Source organism: Mauremys mutica, chromosome 4 (genome assembly GCF_020497125.1).
Source record: "Mauremys mutica isolate MM-2020 ecotype Southern chromosome 4, ASM2049712v1, whole genome shotgun sequence".
In the NCBI taxonomy this organism is placed as follows: Eukaryota; Metazoa; Chordata; order Testudines; family Geoemydidae; genus Mauremys; species Mauremys mutica.
The window spans coordinates 97,405,819-97,433,291 of record NC_059075.1 but is presented as its reverse complement, the minus strand read 5'-3'; the positions used below and the strand labels follow the sequence as shown (position 1 = coordinate 97,433,291).

Genomic DNA, 27,473 nt, shown 5'->3' with positions numbered 1-27,473 from the left:
TAGGATTGGCTTATGAAAGAGTCATACAGTTTTTGCTATTTTTACCTATCCATTTTAGGGGGTCAGCTTATAAACGAATGGGCTAATGAATGAGTATATACAGTACTTTCTATGTTGTTCGGGGGGAACTCTTCAAGTGAAAAATCCAGACTGTTGCAGGTTGTCTAATCTAACTTCTGGCATGCTGAGTAAAGTGAGGATTAGGGTTTCTGTTGCGTTTCTATTATAGATATTGTAAATATAGACTTTAAATGGAACTTTAAAAAAGTAGATAACATGAATTAACACTTAACATGAATATTATTGTTGCTTTTAGGTCATTGAGCTTGACTTCGATCAGTTACCGGAGGGGGATGAAGTTATAAGTATCCTGAAACAGGAACATACTCAGCTGCACATATGGATTGCTTTAGCGGTCAGTATTTATGCAAATAAATTAATTTCTATTATATTGCATTTGTTAGCAGATGAAATTTAAATTATTCTAGGTCACTAATTCTGGGCTTGATATTTCTTACATATAAATTTTGATATTGCAAATATCAGTAGAGGCTCTACAACTTGAGGTTTGTAATTAAATTATACCATTTTTAGTGGCTTCTATTACTATATTTAAAAATTGCACACTTGATTTTGTTTCAGGTTCGGTTTTTCAAAGTAAAAAACTTTGTTCTAAGAAAAGGGTGTTCAAATATAGTGGGAAAAATACATTGGTGACTGGAGAAAAATAAAATTGTTTATTTGATTGTGCTTACTACATTAAGAGGGATTTTATTGTAACACAGAAGTTACTACCTAGGCTATGCATCATAATGAGGCAAGATCAGAGCTAGCAATATTCACGTAACTACTCTATCAAGTTTATGCTGTCTGGAAGGGAGATCTGAACAGTTCCCAGGGAAGTGCTTTGATAATAAGAAAAGAGTGAATGGAGGAAAAATGGTTGTAAAAGACTATGAATGTGAAAAGAATCAACAACATAGAATTTTTGGATTAAATGGTCTGAACTTTCTCCTTGTAAAGTTCAACTTCTGTATGCTTTAGCTAAAAGTATGTAGTGTGTTTTAGAACACTGTAAATGTAAGATGTTATATCGCATTTGGCAATCCAGTTTATATATAGCTTTTTTTTCATGGTTGCATAACCAAATATATCTCTATTCCATCTTAATAGAAGAAACTTTATTGCTTCCTAGAATAGTTATTTCACTTTCTTCACATAAATAAAATTAACCCTCCGAGTATTTTATGTGCTGTTTCAATTTTCAGTGTGTAAAACTCTTGTCTGATGTTTATACTGTCTTTGTGTATTGATATTTAGCAGTGTAAGTATAGTTGAAATTTGGTATCCTGGACTAACATTCCATTTTGATTAAAATACCTTAACTTGCTGTAACTGATATGAATGTTTGGTTACTGTATTCTTCCTAATGTATAGTGTGGGGGGGGGGGGGGAGAGGGAGAGGGAGAGGAAATGAATGAATTACATTGGAATGATTACAGCCTGACTGGTAGGATGCCCACTTCTGTACCAGAAGGTTGTGGGGTTGAAGTCCTACATGAGGATGCTCACCCTCTTCTGACTACCGTACACTACTAGTAGGTTCTGCAGTCTCAGATGTGTTGCATTGCAGGCAGGCTTCAAACTGACTTTTTTTTGTTTTGCTTAGTCTCTGGTTGTCCAGTTGAACACTTAAGGATCCCAGAGCTCTTTTGGACAGGAGTAGCAGATCACTTGTGTACTGTCCAACAATTTCATCTTTGAATAATTTTGTGTGTGCGTGTTTGAATGAATGAATTATTGTGGACAGCAGAGCACCTAACAACCGCTGTACTTGTGTATGTAATTCATCAGTGGAAAGATTTTGTACTAAGAAAAAGTACTCAGGGAGCTATATTGAAACATGTTACATTAGTATGTAAGTGAATATCTGTGGTTTAACTGGAAAAAATATCATGGTGGAATAGCTGTAAAAGTAGTATTTAAAATGTTTTGCTTTTATAGTTGGAATATTACAAACAAGGAAAAACAGAAGATTTTGTGAAACTATTGGAAGCTGCACGAATAGATGGCAACTTGGATTATAGAGACCATGAAAAAGATCAGATGACATGCTTGGATACTCTGGCAGCATACTATGTACAGCAGGCACGGAAGGAAAAGAATAAAGACAACAAGAAGGAGCTCATTACGCAAGCTACCCTGCTGTATACTATGGCTGACAAAATTATCATGTATGATCAGGTAAAAAAAAAAATGTGTCCATTTATACAAAGAATCATAGCTATAAACTGTGTCATTAAACTTAGTTTGTAACTTTGTTATAGTATCCATACTCCAACTCTGGATTCAAAGTACATTTTTTGAAAGGAAGCAGATACCTAATTATTGTACCCTAAAGGGAAGGTAGCCACTGATGGCCAAGCCCTTATAACCTCATTAGTGTGTGTTACACTACTGATTTCACAAACATTTGGACTAAATTGGCACTTGCATAGCACTGCCTAGAATAAAAGTGGTCCTACCTCAAGCCTCTTAATGTAACTGTGCCTGTGTATTCCTTTTTTGTTGTTGGCCTAAACATTTTGCTCAATATACCTTCCTACTTTGATGGTATGTGATTTGTAGAAATTAATTGTGGGAACCTACAGTCTCACCATTAGTATTGCCACAGGCCTTGATACAGGAGAATCAAATTCATCATAAAATGCCAAAATGAGGTTTAAAGTAGCACCTTAACACTCTCTTTCCTTTAGTCTAATTTTTATAACTTTTTAAAGAGAGACCCAAATACAAAATCCTAGTATTTGTATAAAAATGCAAAGAATAATATCTTAGAAATCTGTTTCTCATCTAGAATCACTTGTTGGGAAGAGCCTGCTTCTGTCTGCTGGAGGGTGATAAAATGGACCAGGCTGACGCACAGTTTCATTTTGTGCTCAACCAGTCTCCAAATAATATTCCAGCCCTCCTTGGTAAGAATTTTGTGAATATCTCTGCAAAAACCCAGTCTCTCCATCTCCGTTTAGGACTTGTAGAAAATGCATGTTCACAGTCTATCCCAATTCCTGTAAGTAGAGACATATGTGGGCCTGGCAATAAAGAAGGGAGATCTCTGTCTTGGGGTAATACGCATTTAAGATTCTGAGATGGATTCAGGAAGTGCCTGCAGAAAAGAGAGCTGGGGTGGTGGGGGCATTATCAACAACTGTATGCTAATGCCTGTGTGGTTATGTACATGTCCACCCTTGTAGCACGGCTTGATTCTGCAGATGTGCTACCTCTTCTTCCCCCTTTGTCTGGCTCTTATAAGAAGCAACTCCTAGGTCAAAATGTTTTAAATTGAGATTCCTCTGTGAGGGGTCATGTATGTTTAATATGTCTCTTATAGTGTATCAATTTAGTTTTTAACCCCTGAAATCAAGTCCTTGTTCTCCTTGATTCAGGGTTCCTACAGCCCTCCTTCTAGGCTTCTGTATGAGTGTTCCTATAGGCTACCCCTCTGTAGGTCAGGAGTCTCACAGCCCTCCTAGGGTCTGTGCTGATAATTCAGGCTGGCTGCACCACTCAGCTTCTGAGCTGGCCTCTTTAATCCTGTCCTTTCCCCCAGGGCTGTGAAAGGTCAGTAGGCTGAAGGGCCAACAGGCAGGTACACAGTTCTACTTTCACTAGGCGGGTATGCCTCCTTCAAGCTGTCTGCTCACTCTCTCCTTCTTTGGCTCTCTGGAGGCTTCTTTTATTCCTAAGCCTGTGACTGATTTAGACTGATGTGACTGATTTAGTCACATGACCTACCTGATTTAGTCACATTTGGGGAGGAGAGCTGAGTGAGACACAGGTGGGGCAGACCCTTTACTCTAAAAGGGGCCAGTCACCTGGGACGGTCCACCTTACTTAATAGTCTTTTTTTGCTGACACTTATGGTGGTCAGAACACTTTCAGTAGTGAAGAGTCAGCAAGCAGTAACCCCTTCAGTCAGTATTCTAGAGTGAAGCTTAGGGCAATTTTCATCCAAACTTCCTAACCAAGAAAGGAAAATGAAAGTTATTTAAAAACTATTTTAAAACGTTACTTTTATGTTTGCTGTTGCCCTTTATTAATTTTATTTTCTGAGATACTTGACACTTGTAGGATCGGCATCAAAACGCGCAAAGCAGTTATAATCAAGTGAATGTTCCTGACAGCATGCAAGCCTTCATTAATTCCATTTATTCTGGCATTAACTACTGAAAAGGTCAAACCTTTTACAGAACAGCAAACCTATAGCAACTTCTGTAACGTGTTTGTTGTAACAGGTAAAGCATGCATTTCATTCAACAAGAAAGATTATAGAGGAGCCCTTGCCTACTACAAGAAAGCACTGCGAACCAACCCAGGTTGTCCAGGTAAGGCATAGAAAATCTTTGCTACTGAAGCAATCTTATTAAGTTGTTTAAACCTAAAACTGGTCCTTATAATTCCTGCAGTTAGAAAATGGGCTTTATTATAATTTCTTTTTTCAAATCCACGCTGTCACAAATGAAATTCTTACTCTTGTAGGACAGATTTGCTTTCTACTGGCTCTGTAATAGCTGCTAACTGAGTAAAGGATTAAGAGTATGTCTGCTGTTTTGTAGCCATGTTGGTCCCAGGATATTAGAGAGACAAGATGGGTGAGAGGTAATTTTGTTTTATTAGACCAATTTCTGTTGGTGAAAGAGAGAAGCTTTTGAGTTACACAGAGCCCTTCTTCAGGGAAAGGTACTCAGTGTCACAGCTAAATATAATTCAGAAGAGATTGTTTAGCATAGGTAATTAACACATTATTGGGGCATTTAGTGCACTGGATGAGGTATGCATGTTGTGATAGGCATGTGTAGGATCCATGTATCTTGAAAGGTGTGCGGGAAGTATTGGTCATCATAGCAATGTAAATATGTGTACAGGTTTTGCATTTGTTGTTGTGGTAGGGTCTGGCGCCACCTTGAGTTGGTGTGTTTTGGGCTGTGAGGAGCTTGCTTCTGATAGTGAGGTTTAGTGGGTTGTTTGAAGGCCAGAAGAGGGGGGTTGTGAAAGATTTTTTTTTCAGGATGTGGTCCCCATTTAATATGGGTTGTGATTATTTTATGATACCCCATAGGGGTTCCAGTGTGGAGTAGAAAGTGACAAATAGAAGTGTACAGTTGGAGGAGGATTTTTTCCCTGTATTGAAGCAGGTTCTCTTGGGGTGTTTGGGTGGCCTGTTCCATGATGCGATATACTTCTCTGGTGGAGTGTCCTTGTTTGATGAAGGCAGTCTTAAATGTATTAAAAGTGTATATCCCAGACTTACCACAGAATATGCTCCGAGGAGAATCCAAGGGCCTGGCTGTAGATAACAGATTTCTTGGTGTGTTTGGGGTGGTTACTGGATCTGTGAAGATAAGTGTGATCTGTGGGTTTGTGTATTTTATCTGTAGTGTTCCATTGTTGAAGCTGTTTGTGGTGTCCAAGAAGTTGATGCCGGTGTGGGAGCGTTCTAGAGAGAGTTTGGATGGATGGGGATAGTTGAAGTGGTGGTGGAAATCTGAGGAAGTCTAGGTCCTCTGTCCTGAAGATGAAAATATCATCAGTGTATCTCCAGTATATCATTGGTTTCATGGTGCATTTGTCCAGAAAGTCTTCTGCTTGGTGTCCTATGAAGAGGCTGGTATATTGAGGAGCCATCCTACTACCAGTGGCTGTTCCCATGGTTTGGTTGAAGTGTTTGTTGTTGAATGTAAAATTTGGTCTGGGTGAGGATCAAATGAATACGTTTGGAGCAGATATCTGAGTATTGGCCATACTCTCTCTGGCTATGATTTGAGCTAGTGCGCTCATCAAAAAGAGGATAGCTTTGCCAGTGGGAGGGGCCAGCCACCTCAGGTATGTGCCTAGCATCTCAGACAAGTATGTACTCGGGGTGACTAGTGGCTCACACCAAAGTGGCTATGCCCCATTTTTAGTATGCTAGCTCAAGGGGAGCCGGTGCAGATATATTTCTTTGAGCTGAGATTTATGCTTCCAGTTCAAAGAGTAGGCATACCTTAAGGAGTCCAAGTTCAGAATAGTATTTCATACATTTCTGACCAATAGATTTTTAAAAAGCCATTAAAGAAGTGCAGAAAGTACAAAAGGGATGTCTGAATCAAGACTATTGTCCAAAAAGGATTACAGAAACTAGCTCTAAGCTTTTTGAATATGAAGTTAGACAGAGGTAAATGGATATGTCACAGAATTCTGAACAAAACAAGTGATGTATGTGTCAAATTTATCTAAGATGTGTCAAATGATACAAAAATATCTGATGAGCTGATCGTTCATTGTATCGTATGGGATTTTTATTACTGAAATTCTGTGGAAACTACCAGAGGCAGCAGAAGTTACATATGCAGTGTTCAGAAGTTAAGGAAGTACTTGAAGAGGCTGTCACACATTCCTTTAATAGAGGAATAAGTGTAATAAAACACTGAAAGATGGGGTACACCTACATAAGCTACTTGACCATTTTCTGTCCTAAACATGAATTATAATTAGGGCCACATGCAATCTTTGATTCTTTAGCTATGGATTAGCTGCAGAATCCACTCCTTGCTGCAGAGTTGTGCTCAGAAATTGAAGTGATTTTTTTTTCGTATAAACTCTTTTTTACTACTTACAAGGAAAACTTCTGAATGTGAAATGACTTTAAACAAATGTGGCTGTTTATTCCTGAGGGCAGGTCTACACTATGGGGGAAAATCGATATAAGATACGCAACTTCAGCTACGTGAATAACGTAGCTGAAGTCGAAGTATCTGATATCGAATTACTTACCGTCCTCATGGCGCGGGATCGATGTCCGCGGCTCCCCATGTCGACTCGGCTACTGCCGTTCGCGTTGGTGGAGTTACGGAGTCGACATAAGTGCGTTCGGGGATCGATATATCGCGTCTAGATGAGACGCGATATATCGATCCCTGAGAAATCGATTGCTACCCGCCGATACGGCGGGTAGTGAAGATGTACCCTGAGTCTGCAGGGAGCCTGAAACAATGTCTGTAGTGTGAATGGCTCCCTTTATGTTGAACTGTGTGAGAACTTTGATACCAATGGATGATAATTTAATCAGCCTTTGTTAACCCTTTCACTTCTAATCATTTTAGAAGAAACACCTAGCTTAATTGCTTATCCCACAATCCCAAACCATCTCATACCCTTGGTGAGGTACCAAAACTGTCCCCTTACTAGCTGCTCAAACCTCCAGCTTTCCTGCTTGACAATTTTGTAATACTGTTCTTTCTAAATGTCATTCTGCAGCACAATAAAAATTTAATTATTAGGAATAGATTAGAAGTGATATTAAATAAGCATAAATGTTACACTGACTGCACTAATCTTTCATATTTCATTTAATGAAAAACATTATCTGAAACTACTTCAGAAATAGAAGCCTACTCCACTGGAATAGAGTAGAAACCAGGGGTCTTACCACACTATTAATGTCATCTTTTCCACTGAGCATGGGGCCTTGTTTATAACTATCTCTAAATACAGTGTGAATCAAGTAATGAAGATATCAATCCTGTATCAGCTCACTGTTTAGAGTAAAAATCATACACGTAAAAAGTTTTGATTTTTGACATTCTGAATGATTTGCTTTTGTTTCCTAGCTGAGGTTCGATTAGGCATGGGCCATTGCTTCGTGAAACTGAACAAGTTGGAAAAAGCTCGTCTGGCATTCAGCAGGGCTCTGGAGCTCAATTCGAAATGTGTAGGGGCTTTGGTTGGATTGGCTGTTCTAGAACTCAATAACAAAGAGGTAGGTGTGAGCTGGGATGGGGAGAATGTGAAGTGCTGTATTGGGTTTCTAGTTAAACAGTGAGCCTCAACAGTCTGAAAATCTTTTTTTTTTTTTTTTTTTTTTTTTACATTTTATATATTACCTGAATCACTTTAATCAACATCACTGATGTAGATGGTATTGCAATTCTGAATAGTTATGAAGAGTGCAAAGTAAATAATGCTAATCTCTCCTGCGCTTATTAAATACAAGAGGCTCTAAGAAGTGATATGTACAGTAAGTGATATGAATTCAAAACTATAGTGGTGTGTTAAATATATATATGTGTGTGTGTGTATGTATATATATATATATATATATATATATTTATTTATTAACATAGAATAGTAAACTGTGCCCATGTACGCAGTCTGAGTACGTTGCTAATTGTTTGAAATTTGTCCTTAATTCCGGAACTTAATTAGTTCACCACCTTCAATAAGCAGCACCTCTAAATACAAATAACACTGCAACACATTGGCCACAGCTGCATTCTTCCCTTACCGTCTTTAAAGACCAGGCATTAAAAACAAGTCCTTTGGTATCCTCTGAAAGTCAGCAAATCTCAAGTAAAATTGGTCTGGTGTAGCAGGACACTTTAGGGAGAATGCTATACCAGTAGCCCCCTCACCATTGTATCAAGGAGTAATCTACTGTTGGTGTCTGCACTGATTGCTGTTGTAGCAGAGTGTCTTGGTAAGAAAGGCAGTCTCTCAGGTGGCCTGATCCCAGGCCATTCAGACTTCATAAGTCCAAACCAACACCTTAACATCTGTCTGAAGTTTGCATGTAACTATTATAGATTCAGAAGCACAAGTGTCACATGGACCTTGTCCACAGTAAAAGGTTTGCCACTTTAATCACACTGGCAAAACCCTCCTGTGTTGATACACTTTTACACTGATATAACTGCATGTACTGGTTATTCCATCTTGGCAAAGCAAAAGGAGCTAAAGTGATATACGTGCATCTACATGAGGGCTTTTACCCAAATAATAGCATCAGTAAAAGTTTCACCCTGTGCCAACATAGTTATGCCAATAGAACTTTTTGAGTGTAGACCAGGCCTTGCTCTCAATTGGACATTCTACTTACTAACCACGTGACCACCTTCTGCACTGTTTCTAGCTTTCATATAAATTTAAGATGTAGCCTCATGTAGAGTGCATTGAAAATACAAATAGTAATTCTATTTCTGTATGGTTTTTCCTTTTGCATCCCTTCAAACCTGCACTTGCACATTTAACTTTATCTACAGTATAAATAAACATATATGGAAATGATAGAATTTACATTGTTAAAATTATAGAACCAAACAAAAAAGTTCTAAAACCTGAGATCGTAAGTGATTTATTAAACTAAGTTCACAGGGATATTGCTATGATAGCTTTGGAAAGGCCGTATATGTGTTTGGACTGTAAAACGCTTTCACTTCTATTGCGCCTTCCATCTGATCATCGGAAAGCATTTCATGAATATTAATCTTTCAGTTAGGTATTTTACCATTTTTATGATGGATAAACTGAGATGTAAATGCTAAATGAGTTGCCAGAAATTACACATTGAGTCAATGGTAGAGCAGAAAATAGAATTAGAGATAAGATTTCTTCCCTGTAACAATTTCACATTTGTGCCAGCTTGCAAGTTACTGTACTTGTCATGGGTTCTGACTTGCAATAAAGTTTGGGTTTGTATTCAGGAAAACTAAATTATTGCATATTAAGAGATCCCTTTGGAAGGGAATGATGTAATGTTCATTTTGTAAAAGGCAGACTATAAAAAGCAAATGCTTATCTAATATTTTATAGGGTAGTAGTGCTCAAAGTCCCTAGTTGAGTTTGGCGCTCCAGTGTGCTAGTTGCTGTACAAAGGCATAGGAACACATGGCCAGAGCTCGCGCATTAGAGATAAAAACATATAGGGTGGGACAAGGGTACAACATATTAGCAAAATAGTCAAGATGAGGATGAGCATACATGGTGTTTCCTCTTTTAGTAATTGTGGCCAGAGTGGGGATGAAAGGGAATGTTGGGGGTGGGTGGGGGAGTAAATAGGAACAAGGTAGTTGAGTGTTAGGGAAGGTACCAGAGTGGGCAGAGGAAGTCCAGCCATGAGAGGATCTGTGAGGAGGTAGGGGGAAACCTCCACTTCAGGAAGTCCTGTTCCCCTTTCTCCCACCCATGAAAGGGCTCGTTACTCTCTGTAGTGAATCTGGGGGGAGTAAAGAGCTTCTGGCTGGATCTCTGTCTGTCCTGATGCTGCTTCTGGCCATCAATGGGAAGACCCGTCTGAGCCACAGTTCCTGGGACTTGTGAGAAGAATAGCTCTGAAGATGTTATATTGAGGAAATATGTTGAAATATAATGCTAATATCTATCAATATTTCATCTAGGCTGATTCTATCAAAAATGGTGTTCAACTCCTTTCTAGAGCTTACACAATTGATCCCAGTAACCCAATGGTGCTGAACCACTTGGCTAATCACTTCTTCTTCAAAAAGGTAAGAAAATACATGAATGGAAAATTCCATAACCTTCTGAACAGTAACCGCTCCAGTGTCAAACTCATTACTGCTTCTGCCTTCCAAAAATCATTTTAAATTCTGCATTTTGAAAGGTATTAAAGTACAGCTGTTAAAAGAATAAGTTTTACCCATTGTGTGACTTTCATAAGGCCAAAGAGTAAGAGTAAATTTTTTAATATAGTCAGACAAGTGTAAAGTTTCAATTTTTAAATCCCTTATTACTTTTTTTTCTCAAGACTGCCAAGAAAGTGCACACAATTTTTTTTTTCTTAATTTAAACCTACCTGTGTTTTCTGAAGACATTTATTTTCTGCTACTTTTAAAACTGGGGTATAGAGAAAAGAACAGTAACTTGTAAAACTAAATCTACTGATGTTAACTTACCAAATTCTACTGCTTGTATGTCTGCATTAATCAGTCCAGGCCTGATGTTTCAGAAGTGTATAAACTTCACCATAAATGGGTTGGGATTTTTCAAACTGAGTTTTATTTTCATCATTCAGGATTATGGTAAAGTCCAGCACTTGGCTCTCCATGCTTTCCATAATACAGAAGTTGAAGCTATGCAGGCAGAGAGTTGCTACCAGCTGGCCCGGTCTTTTCACGTACAGGTAGAATGAATTTTTAAAAATCCTCTTCTAGATTACATTTAGAACATTGTAATATTCAAATATATTCAACATTTTTAAAAAAAACTAAACAGAACACTAAGAAAATAATCCATCTTCTTTTTTTTCTCCTTGTTTCTTTTAAATTAGGAAGATTATGACCAAGCTTTCCAATACTACTACCAAGCCACACAGTTTGCCTCATCCTCTTTTGTATTACCATTTTTTGGATTGGGTCAAATGTACATTTATCGGGGGGACAAGGAGAATGCATCACAATGCTTTGAAAAAGTTTTGAAAGCCTACCCTAACAATTATGAGACTATGAAAATCCTTGGATCTCTTTATGCTGCTTCAGAAGACCAAGACAAACGAGATATTGCAAAAGTATGTTCAGATATTTATTTGCTGAACTTTGGATCTCAGTGTTACCTGTTTGATGACCTTGAATGTATGTCACTCCAGCTGATGCCTCATTCATGCATCCAAGGGAAAAATTTGTCCCTGAAAATCTGAGTTATGGTATCACTAAAAATCAGGTTTACTTTGCTGTGAAAATAGAACTGGGTGTGTGATAGTTTTAGTAGGTCAATCACTTTTCCGAATGGCAGATGTTATTAACTGCAGAGGAGGTAATGTCATCTGAACAGAAGTGGGACCACACTAGGAGACCTGTTAACTAAAGCTAACAAAACCATTCTGTTTTCTGTTGCATATGGAAAACACTTGTTTTCCTCTGCACAAAAAGGGTGATTTGCCTGTAAATGACAACTTGATGATCACATATCTGGGAATATTCTTGTCCTCCCAGTTTAACTTTCTGAAAGGACCTTGTCACATACTAATACAACATTTTTTAAAATTTAAGTATGTTTACTCTTTCTGATGCTTAGATCTTTTCCTACTGATTTTCTTTGCATTTAGTCAGCACTGCTTTTCCCTCAAGTTTTGAATGGCAGTGTGTTAACATGGTTTGGTTTACTGATCAGTAATTTAACAGTATATAATACCTTTCTATCATGACATACTATCTTTTTGGTAGGGAACACAGACATTTCCCAGAGCTGAGCTTTAATGAAAACAGACAAGCATAACATTGGGACTGAACTGAAAATAAGTTTCATGGCAAATCAGTCTGATTTCTCATTTGAATGTGGTAGTTTTGAAGAAGTTTGTATTCCTTCTGAATATTTAGAACCCTAAGGGCTTTCCCCATGTCTTACTAAATGTGGGGGGCGGGAAGGGTGGAAAATACATGGTGTTGAGTTAAGTGATGAACTAGGTTGGCTTTGTTGCCTAACATGCTCAGTCATATGCATACATTTGAAGTTTTATATCTTTACAGAAGAGAAATGTACTGCTTTCAAGCCTAAACACATTGAAAAACCAACTCTGGTGCCTTTTTTGACAGTTTAATATAAACTTTTGCGTGCATAAGTAATGTTTGGTTTTTCTCAGGGTCACTTGAAGAAAGTCACAGAACAGTATCCAGATGACGTAGAAGCGTGGATTGAACTAGCGCAAATCCTTGAGCAGACTGACATACAGGTATTAATGCTGTAAAATGGAGACGTTGTGTAACGTGTACACTTGGTTTAAGTTACAAAGTGATGCATAGAACTCATCCTGCTACTTCTTTCCCACCTCTTACAATTGCACAGGGTGCCCTTTCAGCCTATGGAACAGCAACACGCATCCTTCAGGAGAAAGTGCAGGCTGATGTGCCACCAGAGATTTTGAATAATGTGGGTGCTCTCCATTTTAGGCTTGGAAACCTAGGTGAAGCAAAGGTACTAAACCACATTACTACTTTTTAAATAACCTAATTTTAAGAAATTATCCAAAGTCTGAGTTTAAATTATTTAACGATCCAAGCATTCTGTTCCTCTCTTTTTATTTTGTCCTTAGAAATACTTTTTGGCATCTCTGGATCGTGCTAAGGCAGAAGCTGAACATGATGAGCATTACTACAATGCTATCTCAGTAACAACGTCCTATAATCTTGCCAGATTATATGAGGCAATGTGTGAATTCCATGAAGCAGAAAAGCTATATAAAAACATTTTAAGAGAACATCCTAACTATGTTGACTGTAAGAAATTCTTCTATTTTGGTTCAACAGTCCTCTTCAAACTGAAAGATTTTTGTATTCAGGCCCTCATCTGCCCCTTTGTATTGTTTGAGATTTTTGTTTTATAACAGACTTCAGGAGGCTGAACGATTATCTTCTGTAACTGATGTATCCTTCTTTCTTTTGAATTTTTCTTCTATTCAGTGCATAGCTCATAACTCAAATCAGAGTGTTTTCAAATTTTAACTATTTTAATTAACACTTACAAAAGATATAGTCAGAGATAGAATAAGCTTTCCAACAAAAGATATTCTCCAGCATTTAAATAAAAATCATATGTAATGTGTGTCCATATGTAGAAATAAAAATATAGAATATCTTTAGGTGCTTGATATCCTAAACGTATCAGGAAAAAAAAACAGTTTGTGAAATTCATGCCTGACCTAATTTATTCTATTTGAGCTGATTATGTAAAATCATTTTCTGTTTTTAGGCTATTTGCGCTTAGGAGCTATGGCTAGAGATAAAGGCAATTTTTATGAGGCTTCTGATTGGTTTAAAGAAGCACTTCAAATAAATCAGGTTAGTGAGACTCTTAAATATTTAATTTAGAACTAAAATTTCAAATTAGATTCACTGGATTACTCTCTCTCTTTTTTTATGAATATATGTAAGTTATCCAAAGTAGTCCTTTCTTCTAGTTAACTTCCTCTGCTCTGTTTTCTGTATATAAAAATGTAATTTATTTCCATATAATACATGTGTAATAATACAATGATTAAGGCTTGTATTTAGATGTCTAACACAGATAAGTGAAAGCAGTCCTTAAGTTACTTACGATGGAGTTTGTTTCAGGATCATCCAGATGCTTGGTCTTTAATTGGTAATCTTCACTTGGCTAAACAAGAGTGGGGTCCAGGACAGAAGAAATTTGAAAGGATATTGAAACAACCATCCACGCAAAATGACACTTACTCCATGCTGGCTCTTGGTAATGTCTGGTTGCAAACTTTGCATCAGCCCACCAGGGATAGAGAGAAGGTAAATTTCACACCGGTTGAAGTGCATTGGTATGCCATTAACCTTTGACCACCCTGGCACAAGTATTTTATGTTGTATGGGAAGTTCATCAGTTGTAAAATATTAGGTGCACTGTGTCACCAAACAGATGAATGATTGATTAATCTTTTTCTTACTCACGTTTGTAGGAAAAGCGTCATCAAGATCGTGCACTAGCAATCTACAAGCAAGTACTTAGAAATGATCCAAAGAATTTGTATGCTGCTAATGGCATAGGTGATTACTACACTTAAATTCCCTTTAGTAGTTTACTAGTGGTGGTTCTTGGATTTAGCTCTTTTAGTATATAATCTGTAGAGCATTTCAAGCATCATTTTTGTTTTTTTCCTGGGGCTATACATAACTGATCTCTGGAGGAATGTCTTGCTATATCATGCAGTTAATGGTCTCAATTCTCTGTTACATCATTCTGGTAACTTTGATAGTATTTAAACCTAGAAGCTTACACTATACATTTAACTTTCCCTTTAGGAGCTGTATTGGCACACAAAGGATATTTCCGTGAGGCTCGTGATGTTTTTGCCCAAGTGAGAGAGGCAACAGCAGATATCAGTGATGTGTGGCTGAATTTGGCACACATCTACGTAGAACAGAAGCAGTACATCAGTGCTGTGCAGATGGTAACCTCTATAAGTTGAACCATTTAAAATATTGGAATGAGGTAGCAAAGGAATAGCCAAAGGTCATTGCTGGCAGCTTCAGCTATTCTGAATAATATTCTGTTTTAACAAATTATGGTCCTATTCAAAATAAAATAGAAGTCCTTTTAGCTGCCAGGTTATGTCTAGATTTAGAAGTGAACTGCCAACTGTGGACAAGAGTAACAAAGGATGTATCAACTTGTACATTTATCTTTTCTATGCTGTCCTAAGTAGAGTTAAGATATAAATAGATTAGAGTTTTGGTCTACTAGGAGGCATTTTTGATTGTGTGTAGTTCAGTCAACATAGTCACTTTGTCATTTATAAGGCCTGGTCTACACTGGTGGGGGGGGGGGGTGTCGAACTAAGGTACGCAAGTTCAGCTACGCGAATAGCGTAGCTGAACTCGAACTACCTTAGTTCGAACTACTTACCCGTCCTGACGGCGCGGGATCGAAGTCCGCGGCTCCCCCGTCGACTCCGCCACCACCATTCGCGGTGGTGGAGTTCCGGAGTCGACAGGAGCGCGTTCGGAGTTCGATATATCGCGTCTAGATGAGACGCGATATATCGAACTCTGAGAAGTCGATCGCTACCCGCCGACCCGGGCAGGTAGTATGGACGTACCCCAAGAGAACCTTACTGAAGTAGAGAAGTACAATTTGCTGTCTTTCCTTCATGGCAAAGTTTTGTAATCATGGCCCAGAGTGACTGCTTACGTGTATATAACACACTTTCAAAACCACCAAGAAAACGTTTATAACTTCATCATCGCCCTTTCAACACACACATAGTTGATCCTACTAACTATTTTGGCGAATCCACAAACTCGAGTCATGCTAAATAATTAATTAATAATTATTAATAATGCCTTTTGTATACTGGGGATCTGGTAAACTATGGCCTAAACAAAATTGTTTCCAAAGAAACGTCCATCCGCTAGAAAACTGCCGCTGTAAAACATGTGCCCTACAAGTCAAACTTAAAATAACAAAAACAAGCAAAACTCAACTGAATGATATTTTGGAGACAAGCTCAGAACAAACGAAAACATTATTAGAGATATGGAAATAGAACCCTCCTTAAATTGTGTGTACATGGGCCTTAGAATAAACACACCCAGGAGCTTCAGAATGGCTATAAAAACATTACAAGAAACAGCGATGCCATATGGTTTCATAGTTAATATGCCATAAAAAACCTACTAGATATATTCCTCCAATGAAACTACTGATAATCCTTTTTGATAGGAGTCAAATTATACTGTATGAAAGTGAAGTCGCAAGCCTATTGTAACAGACAATTGTATTGTTTGGGACAAAATCTTAATAGAAACTTTACTTCAACATTTTTGCAGGTATTCTATGGGCACTAGAACTCCAGGGACAAACGGGGGGGGGTCACTTACCTGTATCCTTCTAACATGCAGAAAAGAACGCTAAACTTAAGAGCAGCACAGCAGAGTTCCTCCACTGCAAAACACAGGGAGATCAAAAGATCATATCCAAATAGAAGTGCATTATCACTCTGTGGTCTTGCCAACACAAACAATTCCACCCAAAACTAAAAATGCACAACACGTTAAGAGAGCACCAGTATTGGCGTCTATGGAAGAACAAATCAAATATAACAACTTAGCCTGCTACAGCCACAAAATTATTGCAGTAGCTGACTCTACAGAAAATATGCAAAGCCAAGGTAGCTTTCTCACCAAATATAGAATCCTTGGACATAAACTACAAGTGGAAATTGAGAGACAAAGCACAATCCAACCCCAGAGGGTAGTGCTTCCTGCCAATTTAATAGAGATTGAGACACTTTCTACTCCAGTGTTCAAAATGTGAAGAAGTTCAAATCAAATGATTTTCCCACAAATGATCAGAAATGATGCAAGGCTTTTCAGTAAAAAAACAGCAAGAAAAACTGCATAACTTTTGTGTGCAGGGGAAAAAGAGAAATGGCATGTTACGTGACAGCCTGCCACTGGATCAAGAAACTGTGGTAATGACCAGTGGAAATTGAGAATAAAACCCTAAATGCAGCATGAAGCCCAGTTGTAGGCTGATTGTACCTGCATTACACTTCAGCAACACTTAGATAATAATCTTTGGCACAGTAACTTAAGTTAGCTGGATAGAACTAACTTGATAAGCATTTATTAAAACTGATTGTTTTTTTCATCACAAATTATAGTGAAGGGGCATGGGGGTGAAAGAGGTACATCAAGTATATTTCAGGTTATAGTAGCAATACATATACATGAATAGAGAGAGAAAATGGTAATTTCAAATTTCATAACTTAAATGAACATGCTTCTTACAATAATTCTTTTTCTTGCACAATTTGTACCTTTACCCTGGTTACTGTAAATCAGTGATTCTCAACCTTTCCAGACTATTGTACCCTTTCAGGATTCTAATTTGTCTTGCCTACCCTAAGTTTCACCTCACTTAAAAACTACTTGCTTACAAAATCAGACATAAAAATACAGAAGTGTCACAGCACACTCTTACTGGAAAATTGTTTACTTTTTCATTTTTACCATATAATAAAATTATTGGAATATAAAAACTGTACTTGCATTTCAGCACATAAACTGTAGAGCAGTATAAAACAAGTCACTGTATGAAATTTTAGTTAGTTCTGACATTGCTAGTGCTTTTTATATAGCCTGTTGTAAAACCAGGCAAATATCTATATGAGTTGATGTACACCCGGAAAACCTCAGTGTACCCCCAGACAACCACTGCTGTAAATGAATGGTACGTGCTTACAATGTTGTCCGTTCCAAAATGTGTAAGATCCTGTTGTATTAAGCTAAGGACTTGCAGGAGTCCTGAGGGACCTACAAGTTTTTACAATAAGTGGGAACCTAGAATGGTATACAGTAAACAAAGTGGAAGAGAGCCACGCAATATGATGTAATTATTTAAAAAAATAATAATAATGAAATACATCTATTTCATGAATAGAACCCAAGTTACTTGGAATTGTCTGCAATACAAAACCGCTACAAGAGTTCTTTAAAACTCCACTATCTCTTTTTTTAGTAATTTGATCTCTCCATTTCAGTATGAAAACTGCCTCAGAAAGTTCTATAAGCATCAGAATACTGAAGTATTGTTGTACTTGGCCCGAGCACTCTTCAAATGTGGCAAATTACAGGAATGCAAACAGACTTTGCTGAAGGTAAAAATATGTATGTATATTGCAGTTTTTAAAGTAATTTTATTCTTTAATGCATGATGTTTCATATCATTGGGTTATTAATGTACATTTAATTGCTTACCATCCATATGTCATTGATAACTTCCTGCAATTTAAAAGATGTGCATTTCATTCACAGGCTAGACACGTAGCTCCCAGTGATACAGTCCTTATGTTTAATGTGGCTCTAGTGCTACAGAGACTAGCCACCTCTGTCCTGAAAGATGAAAAAAGTAACCTGAAGGAAGTACTAAATGCTGTGAAAGAACTGGAGTTAGCCCACAGGTAACAATATGCAGTAAAAAAAAGTTTTTATGCCTTTTTTTAAAATTGCTATAGTATGTTTTACTTAGCTATGTTATTAAAGAAAATACTTTATTCTAGAAAATACTCAGTGTGTATCTTAAATTCCAATTTTGATATGAGTGAAAGTGTCTTTTGTAAAAATCTTGCGTGTTTAAAAAAAAAAAAAGTTACATCTCTCTCAACATTCCTAGTTGAAAATGCTCTGCCAATCTTTGCTCTAAATCCAATTTTGATGTCATAAATCCTGATAAGCTAATGAGTTAATCTTCAAAGAAGTTCTGTTTTTGTTTTATGTCTCCACCTTATGTAGTTCATTCTGGTGGGAGAAGATCACAATTGAAGGGGGCGGGGAAATCTATCACAAACCGCTATTCATTAACTGAAAATAAATAATTTTGGTTAAAATTTTCAACCAAAGTAGAAATTGTAAAAATAAAAAACAAAACTACCAGCTTTGGAGCCATTTCATGAACTTGTTCAAAGTCTCTTAATTAATCAGACTTCATCAGTTATCTTACAAACTGTATTTTTTTTTTTATAAAGAGAACTGCGTGTAATTTAGATTAATCAAACTGTCAGCACTTGTGAGCATAATCAGTTGAACATGCCATAGGAATTAAGGCTTAATTCTGTCCCTTGGTAACTAATGCTGGCCTTCCTCAGCTTTCTTTTCTTCCTGCCCACTTTCCCGATGCAGACTCTGGTTGTAAAATCTTGGATGAAGTCATTTGTTTTATATCCTGGTTTTCTGCCAACCTACTCCAGTCACAGATCTCAAGGAGTAGTTTACCTTAAATTCCAAAACACTGGGTGGCAGGCAAACTTTGTTACTTTTTTGTTTGCTTGAACAAACCGCAGTGTGATTCTTCACTTTTAAGCTGTATACCTATCAAAGTGACTTGTTCAGTTACAGAAGTGAGAAGTTTATGTAGATAGTGATTTGTTTACAGGTATCAACCAGTGTTACAAACTGAGTACTTTTTTTACTAGTCCTGACTTCACTTTGCCACTGGACATCTCTAATTCTGATCTCATTCATAGTTACTAATCAATTGCCATTGAGTTTGCTCAGTCAGACCAACTAGAGGAAAATCAGCCAGTCATATCGGCATGAGGGATTCTGATATACTTCCAAACAGTCTGTGCTGTCACTTGCTTTATATACTTAAGCACAACTCTGAAATGCAAGGCAAAGTTGCCTAGTAGATGTTTCTTTTCAAACTTCTATTATAGCAGGAACTTACTTTGTCTGAGCCCTCTTGCCCTATTTCCTCATTCATGCCCAGAAATATCTTGCTCCTAGTATTGACCAAAACACTTCCTCAGGATAAAGGCTTCTAATTATTTTGCTCACAAATTAAAAATAAAAAACCTTTTATTTACACAAGCAATCACTTCAAAATTGTATTGCATGCTGTAATACAAAAATCCAGTCAAATTTCTATTTAGAAATCCAGTCTGTAATCTCTTCTCTTGAGGAAAATGGTTTGCCTTACATGACTGAATTGTCAGAATTGGTGTGGAATTTAAATTATCCTGCTTGGTTGTACTCACTAAAGTATTATGGTCCTTCTAGGATTACCCATAAATTAGCCAGATTTTCTTTTTTTTAAGTGGAGTTGATGCCCCATTTTTGCTGCTAAATGTCTGTCAGGATAAACTTGAGGGTGGAATTTGAATCTTGTATCTCTTTTATGAAAAAAATTTGTTTTTTCTTTGCATTAGAATGCTAGGTCAGTCTAGCACAGAAAAAAAGTTCTAATATAGAAATCCTCTCAATCATAGAAAGGTAGGGCTGGAAGGGACTCCTAAATCATGAAGCCTAGCTCTCAGTGCTGAGGCAGAACCAAGTAAACCTAGACAAATCCTTGCTTGCAGATTGAGAAGTTATCTTGGATGGGGTTGGGAAGTCTTTTTCTCTATTGCGTGCCTTCCAGAAGCTATACCTATAGACCTCAAAACCTCTAAAGGTCTCTAGCTCTATCCTCGCTCATTTGCATTCCTGCGTCTTCTGAGAACTGTGCTTCTGTTGAGAACATGTAAATTGGGCCAGGGCAGAGATCTAGCAGGAAAAAAATACAAATTTTCTATTTCCTCCCTTTCTTATTGCCGTTTCAATGATCACCACAGTCTGAAGTAGAATGAAAAACAGATACGTGTGACTAGTCCAACAACATATTTAGTCGGGAGCCAGCAGAGCAGGTTTTAAAGACTCCCTCCTGTTGGTGTCATCAGCAGAGGCTACGAATGGCAGGGTAGCACGACTGGGTTAGGCAGGTGCAGAAGAAGCAGATACTGAGATTCCTGGGAAAGCTAAGGGAATCTGTAAGTAGGGAGAGATTATTTTCAAGGCTGTCTCCAACAGAGCTCTCTCTTTCTGAAACTTCAGTTTCTTTCTGTGTGAGAATTACAGTACATAGGAACTACCTGACACATCTGTGTCTAGAAACTAGGCCTGCCTCCAGTATAGAAGCAAATAGAGAATTTGTGTTTGACCCTCTATTAATGGGAGTTCTTAGAATTAATTTTTACATTAAAAAGATCTAAGACTTGATTGCTAGATGTAGTTCTGTTTGAGTACTTTAAAATAGAATAGAACCAAGCCAGCTGTGCTGAAAAGATGCTATCTCATTTTTTTGCAATAGTTAGGGTGTTCACCTGAGTTATCACAGCCAAATTTCTATTTACCTACATTTTCCCAATGGTTTCAATTGGCTGAAGATTTTTTTTTTTTCATACTTGTTGTAAACAGTTTGTTAGTGTCAGCAGCATTAGAAGACTGCCATGTTCCACTTTAGACATTCCTACACTCAGTCCCTACACAAAGCCTGTAAAGTGTTTTATGAATTTTTTGGATTAAAGGTAGAAAAGAGCAATAATAATTGTAGTGATCATTTTAAGAATGTTTATTTTAGGGATATCAGACTTAAATTTCAATGTTGTAGCTTTCTTTTATACTAGAAGGCCCAAGCACAGTGTACAGATACAGAAGTCAGCGTGTCACATCAGTAGTGTTATGAAATTTTGCAGTGACACGTTCCCTTTTGGTTTAGGTGAGTGTTTAAGTAAAACAAAACAGGGACTATAAGATGAAATGTCACTATTTCAATCTGCTTTTGTTTTTCATTTTCCCTCCAGATACTTCAGTTATTTAAGTAAAGTAGGAGATAAAATGAGATTTGATTTGGCTCTTGCTGCTACTGAAGCCAGGTAAAAAATATTCCTTTTTTTCTGATTAAAACAGTATTTTCCAGAACTAAACTCAGTTGTCGGTTTATTATCATGGGGGAATAGTGATAACTATAGATAAGGCTCTGTGAGCATTTCCATTAGAATTTCATTTTTTTTCAGTTGCTCACAATTTTCCAAAATTTACTGCTGAGAGGTTAGAACTCTCCAGGCCTGGCGTCTGCCCTCTGATGGAATATTTGTTTTGTAAGCTTGAGAAGCTTGAGCAAAACATTGTGAAAATGAGTTGTGGGTTTTTTTAAATGGCAAATATTTTCCCCTTTCTTTGACCTTTTTTAAATGGGGCTTGGGATCAGAAAGATGAAATCTGGCAGCTAACTACCTTTCACTGGGAAGTGATTTTGAGTGCTCTGGTGAAACCAGTTATTTGAAGAGATGTTAGGCCTTCAAAATGAGTTCATGCAATCACAGTACTTTGGATGCAGCTTCTTAGCTCTTTTTACCAGTGCTCCAAGTTAAATAATATAGTACTGTGCATATGAGCCCATCTAGCTTAGGTGTGCAGTAAACAGATATCTCTAAGATGCACATTGAATGAAAAAACTCGGCTTTATTCATTGCATATCTTACAAATTCAGGCTTTTCACAGATTGTCATGTGCAAACCATAGTACCAAATAGAAGCTATAGGTATGTCTAAAATTGTGGGCAGAAAAATATTTTGCATTGTATTTGAGAAACTATTTGTGAACATAATATTAAAGGTCACTTCACAATTAACACTAGTTTACAAGGGGGTTGAACTGAGAGCACTTACTACTTCATTTCCTGATGTTTGAGCACTTAGGCCCAGATTTTTAAAGGCATTTAGACAGGGCTGCACTCAGCGTTGCCATGTCTGATTTAGTTAGGAGCCTAAATCTCATTTTCAAATGTGATTTAGGGCACTTGAGAGCCTAAATCCCATTGACAGTTGATGGAATTTAGGCTCTAATATGCTTAAATCACTTTGACCGAGATTTAGCCCTAAATCAGTTTAAAAAATCTGGGCCCTGAACATACAATCTTAACTTCTCAATATATTTTTGGATTAGGTTAATTAATTACAGCTGTTTAAATACAAGGTGCTTTTGTAAGGGGTATTTGTGGAGCTGCACAGCTGAGTTCAAGACTCTTCCTCTTTATATTAAGGATTTTTTCTTACTGAAGTAGCTAAACTTTTTAACAAACAAGACAGCTTTGAGTAGCATTCTGTGTGGAAACATGTTCTTCAGGCTTAAATTAAAGCTAGCTAGAAAATCCATATGTCTCAGAAGATGAATGAATAAACTGAAGTAAAAGTCATATCACTATAATGGATTTTAAAAGGAAAAATCTATATTGTGTATAGAATTATTTAAACACTTAGTTGTTACGTTACTTCAGATGGCTTGTATTTTATTCAGTGGTATGGACAACTTTAGTATTGTGATGTGTGTTCTTTTTATATATGTGTGTTTCTTTTTCTAGCATGTAGGATGTGCCTAGAAACTTACTTTCCTTTAATGAAAACATTGAATGTTATAGGCAGTGCTCTGATTTACTGAGTCAAGCTCAGTATCATGTGGCTCGTGCACGCAAGCAGGATGAAGAAGAGAGAGAACTGCGTGCCAAGCAAGAGCAAGAAAAGGAGTTGCTCCGCCAAAAACTGCTTAAAGAACAGGTTTATATTCCCTGTAGAGAGGGGTGGGTGTGGGGGTGTGTGTGTGTGTGTGTGTGTGTGTGTTTTAAATGGGTATGCTTGCCACCATAGCTCTGTGTTGATACCTAGAAACTGTTCAGGGAGTAATATTCAAGGTGAATTTTTTAATGTAAGCACTTAAAGGGAGTTTGAAAATTTAGGGATATGTAAAAAGGGGTGAAATTGTTTCCTCTATGGAGCCTGTTCATTCAGGCTTTGGGGAAGGAAGGGTGAAAGTGGTGTTTGGGAGAACAGAATTCACCCCTCCCTCTTCCCCTCTCAAGCCATCCATAGTCACTGTGATCTATGAACTACACTAGCAGTAGCTGCTTCTCTATGCCTCCAGTGCAGGATCCTGGTAATGGTCAGTTTGTTCTGATTCGTTCAGGAAGAAAAACGCCTCAGAGAGAAAGAAGAACAGAAGAAACTTCTGGAACAAAGAGCCCAGTATGTGGAGAAGACCAAGAATATTTTGATGTTCACTGGAGAAGTAGAAGGATCGAAGGAGAAGAAACGTGGTGGCGGAAGGGTACAGAATGGAGTTTTTTCCACACTTTTCTATAATTTAGAGTTACTCTGTGACAAGAGTTAAGACAGGCATTAATCAGCACCTGACATTTAGAGGGGCATTATAGAGTGCTCATCAATGACATGCAGACACCTTTGGGATGGAAGGTAAATTTAATATATTGCTCCAAGAGTACAGTACCAAAAATGAATATTTTATCCAACAAATAGCAGCAGCGAGTGGAATTGTGTATTCTAATATTCATCTTAAGAACCAGCTTCTTAGTGCTAAGTCTGTACAGATAATGGGACAGTTGGGGCATTATGGTGAAAAGTCTTAGTCTCCATATGTTGACTGATAGGTTTTCGTCTTACAAATAATCTGGTATGGCGTGGGTTTTTAACTTTATTGCAGCGTTCCAGAAAAGGAGGAGAATTTGATGAGTTTGTCAATGATGAGAGTGACGAAGATCTGCCTGTGTCCAGAAAGAAAAAGAGGAGGAAAGGCAGTGGTAGTGAACAAGATGGTGAAGAAGAAGATGGAGAGAGGAAGAAGAAAAAGAGGAGGAGGTAACTAAGTTTAAACCTTTTTGATTCTTTTTGTAACTCTGTAGTATCGGTTTAGAGTATGCCTTACACGGGAGCCTGCAGATGGTGTTAGAATAAGACGAAGTAGATTTGCTTCCCCCCCCCCCCAACTTTGTTTAAAAAAGAAAGTTCCCAGTTGTAAATGGTCATACACATCAGTTTAAAACGTAAATGTTAGCAAAATGCTAACTGTTCATATTCCTATAATACAAGAAATGTCAGGTTAACACATTGATACTTTGACACTGTTGGAAATAATACACTGTTTATGCAGGAATTAAATATTAATTCTGACTTGATTTTTGTGTATAAGACCCCAGAGAGGAGATGATGGAACTGATGATGAAGAAAATGAAAATGGCCCAAGACCTAAAAAACGACGTCCACCCAAAGCAGAGAGGAAAAAGGTTGTAAGTTTAAAAGTGTAATGCCTTGATAAGTTCCTGTTTACATTTGGAAGATTACAGTGCGACTGCATTCAGTAAAGTGACATTTGCTGTAGGGGGAAGTATGGAAAATACTTCCTGCAGCAAACATGCATCATACTTTCCCCTTCTTTTATGTCTGCTAATATAGCAGTAGCTACAGGGATGCTTCTGAAGCTCTCCTCTTCCATTTTGAAATCAGAACATAAATTGTGACCAGATTTATAAATGGATGTAGAAAACTAGACTTATTTCTAACAGCTAACTGTTGTTAGAACAGCTGTACTTTAAGCTCTCAGTTATTGATATCAGTTTTACTCCAGTGAACAAACAATATTACTTCGCATTTTTTCCCATACAGGCGAAGCCAGAACGTCTGCCTCCTTCAATGAAGGGAAAGATCAAATCAAAAGCCATAATTTCATCTAGTGAAGATTCTTCTGATGAGGATAAACTCAAAATTGCTGATGATGGGTATGAATCTTTATTGATTTTTGTACATTTTGAAAGTCAAATGCTGACTTTTACCTGATGGAAAAAGCTCTGAGATTGACTTTCAACCTTTGCCATATTGGGACAACCCTTCCTAGTTAACTGACACTGTTCTCTAAATGAGCAATATGTAAAGGGCAGGTTGTGACCCCTTGACATCCAGTCCCTGAGGTTGCAAACCCATGCTTGAAGATAATGATTAAAATAAAACTAAGTATATATTAGTCCCAAATCTAAATTGACATAACTGTAGGATTGACACTCCTCAAATTAACAAACTAATTATTGTTAAACGGCCAAAAATTCAACAGTCATTACTTTGAAATACTGTGCCCAAAAAGTGTGTACTTTTGAGGTCTAAAAAACATTCTCAGTCAAAGCATATACTCATGTCTCCTTTGGTATTGCTGCTTCAGTTATGTCAGAGAAGTGGGGGGTTCCAATCTCAGCAAGTCAGGACTATCATGTTAGTCTAAATGGGTTCTTTGTGTTTCACCTTTCATTCTCTATCGTATTTCCTTGGTGATCCACACAGATTTGCCAAATGCCCTTTTTCATAGCCAAACTAGGAATCACTGCACTTGGGAAGATAGTGAGTACTTCACTATCTTCCCATGATACAAGATATCATCTTCCTCTCTGAATTATTTGAGTGTCCTTTTCTTCTCTTCCTTCTCAGTGAGAGTGTCAACATCTCTGTGAAATCCAGGATTCTCGCTTGATCATAGTAAGCCAATGCTTGCGGCTTTAATAATTGATTATACTGCTTTTTTTAAAAAACAGAAACGCCAGGAACAGCAACAGTGATTCTGATGATGCTGAACAGCAGCGCAATAAACGCATCATGTCGGACAGTGATTCAGATAACAGAAACAAATCTGGTAGTGAGGTAGGTAGTCCACGGAGGTCCAGTGCTCATCCATCTGATGAGGATTCTGACAGTGACAGGTCAGCCAGAAAGAAGAGACGGTCAGATTCAGAACAGTCTGACAATGAGTCTGTGCAATCTGGGAGAAGCCACTCTGTACAGTCGGGAAGAAGTCACTCCGGTGGGTCAGAGAATGAATCTCGTCCAGCTTCTCGCAGTGGTGATTCAGACAGAGATTCTGATAGAGGATCTGACAACGAGGCCTCTGGCAGAGAGTCTGGCAATGAATCTGAACCAGAGGCATCCAACATTGAGGGGTCTGAACATGGATCAGAAGGTGGATCAGATGATAGCGATTAGATTTAAATTACAGCCATTTTTTAAAAATTGTTTTTTAAATATACTTCAGTTATAAGGAGGAAAATCCAATTTTTATATTTGAAAACTGATTTAAAGAAAGCTTAATGTTTTAGTAAAACTGTTGTGAAACGTGCTTCATATGATTTTTTTTTTTCTATCAAGCTGTACATTACTAGGCATTAATGGCTATTTCTCTGTGTTGGTGTATATGGTGTATTTTTATACTGAAGCTAACCTAGCTGAAGATCACAGATGCTGTACAGTGAGTGGTAACAAACTCACACAATGAGGGTGGGGTGTATGTAAATGCTGCAGAACAAAAACACCAAGTTCAAAGAGTTGGTTAAAACTGTGGTGTATTTGTTCCATGTTTCTACATGCAAAAAAGGTACAGGCCAATCTTCATGAGATCTTATTGAATGGTACAAAGAACTTCGGGTATTTATTTCTTTGTGTCATTCTGAATAGAGATCAGTGGTGATGTTTTTTTGCTTTCTGTTAGAGGATAAGTTTACTGTGATGCAACTCTTAAGTTTTGAAAGTTTTCCTCCTTGTGCCTGCTTGTTTTCCTGATATACCAATTTAAAAAAATAAACAAAAAGCAACAAAGATGCAGGTTTAAACAAAAGTTTATGAAATAACATTACAGGTATGTAGATAATATGCAAATATATTAAGTTGACAGGTGAAAAATAAAGATGTAGAAAACTTTCTGTATTCTTATTTGGTAGAGTGAAAAGATCTGCCATTGTTGCAATAATAAAAAGTAGTTACTACCATCTGTTTTGGAGTGATCTATTTTACTTCATCCTTTTTTTTTTAAAAACGCCTATCCCCCAAACCCATCAGTAATGAAACAAACAAACTGCAATCTGTTATGATGGTGGCAGCAGAAAATCTTGAAGTTCAGATGTAATTAAGTTTGCCAGCAATCAGACATTTAACTTAATTTTTAATTTCTAATAGATGGCCCCACGTTCAAGAGTTTTAAAAACCCTCAATCTGGTATTGTCTGTACTATGTACAAACCAAATTGTATGTAGACACTAAAACCAGACTTTTCAATCTG

The 27,473-nt window shown here is 37.4% G+C and overlaps 1 protein-coding gene across 2 annotated transcripts in view; it reads left to right on the top strand.

Annotated features, from left to right (window-relative positions):
- The window catches only part of CTR9 (CTR9 homolog, Paf1/RNA polymerase II complex component), a 28,816-nt gene extending 1,633 nt beyond the window's left edge, over positions 1 to 27,183 (top strand). The window contains exons 2-25 of one of the 2 annotated variants that reach the window (XM_045016106.1): positions 317 to 415; positions 2,005 to 2,244; positions 2,858 to 2,975; positions 4,296 to 4,385; positions 7,650 to 7,798; positions 10,212 to 10,319; positions 10,847 to 10,954; positions 11,102 to 11,338; positions 12,410 to 12,499; positions 12,613 to 12,741; positions 12,860 to 13,043; positions 13,516 to 13,604; positions 13,878 to 14,063; positions 14,231 to 14,318; positions 14,574 to 14,722; positions 17,816 to 17,932; positions 18,090 to 18,235; positions 21,395 to 21,466; positions 23,011 to 23,146; positions 23,553 to 23,693; positions 24,087 to 24,241; positions 24,573 to 24,666; positions 25,046 to 25,158; positions 25,960 to 27,183. In XM_045016106.1, coding sequence (XP_044872041.1) covers positions 317 to 415; positions 2,005 to 2,244; positions 2,858 to 2,975; positions 4,296 to 4,385; positions 7,650 to 7,798; positions 10,212 to 10,319; positions 10,847 to 10,954; positions 11,102 to 11,338; positions 12,410 to 12,499; positions 12,613 to 12,741; positions 12,860 to 13,043; positions 13,516 to 13,604; positions 13,878 to 14,063; positions 14,231 to 14,318; positions 14,574 to 14,722; positions 17,816 to 17,932; positions 18,090 to 18,235; positions 21,395 to 21,466; positions 23,011 to 23,146; positions 23,553 to 23,693; positions 24,087 to 24,241; positions 24,573 to 24,666; positions 25,046 to 25,158; positions 25,960 to 26,404 — 3,483 coding nt within the window. In that variant the 3' untranslated portion in view covers positions 26,405 to 27,183. Of the gene's footprint in view, positions 1 to 316; positions 416 to 2,004; positions 2,245 to 2,857; positions 2,976 to 4,295; positions 4,386 to 7,649; positions 7,799 to 10,211; positions 10,320 to 10,846; positions 10,955 to 11,101; positions 11,339 to 12,409; positions 12,500 to 12,612; positions 12,742 to 12,859; positions 13,044 to 13,515; positions 13,605 to 13,877; positions 14,064 to 14,230; positions 14,319 to 14,573; positions 14,723 to 17,815; positions 17,933 to 18,089; positions 18,236 to 21,394; positions 21,467 to 23,010; positions 23,147 to 23,552; positions 23,694 to 24,086; positions 24,242 to 24,572; positions 24,670 to 25,045; positions 25,159 to 25,959 lie in introns of both variants that reach the window. The other variant, XM_045016105.1, reaches the window with a different exon arrangement.
- Positions 27,184 to 27,473: the final 290 nt, after the last annotated feature.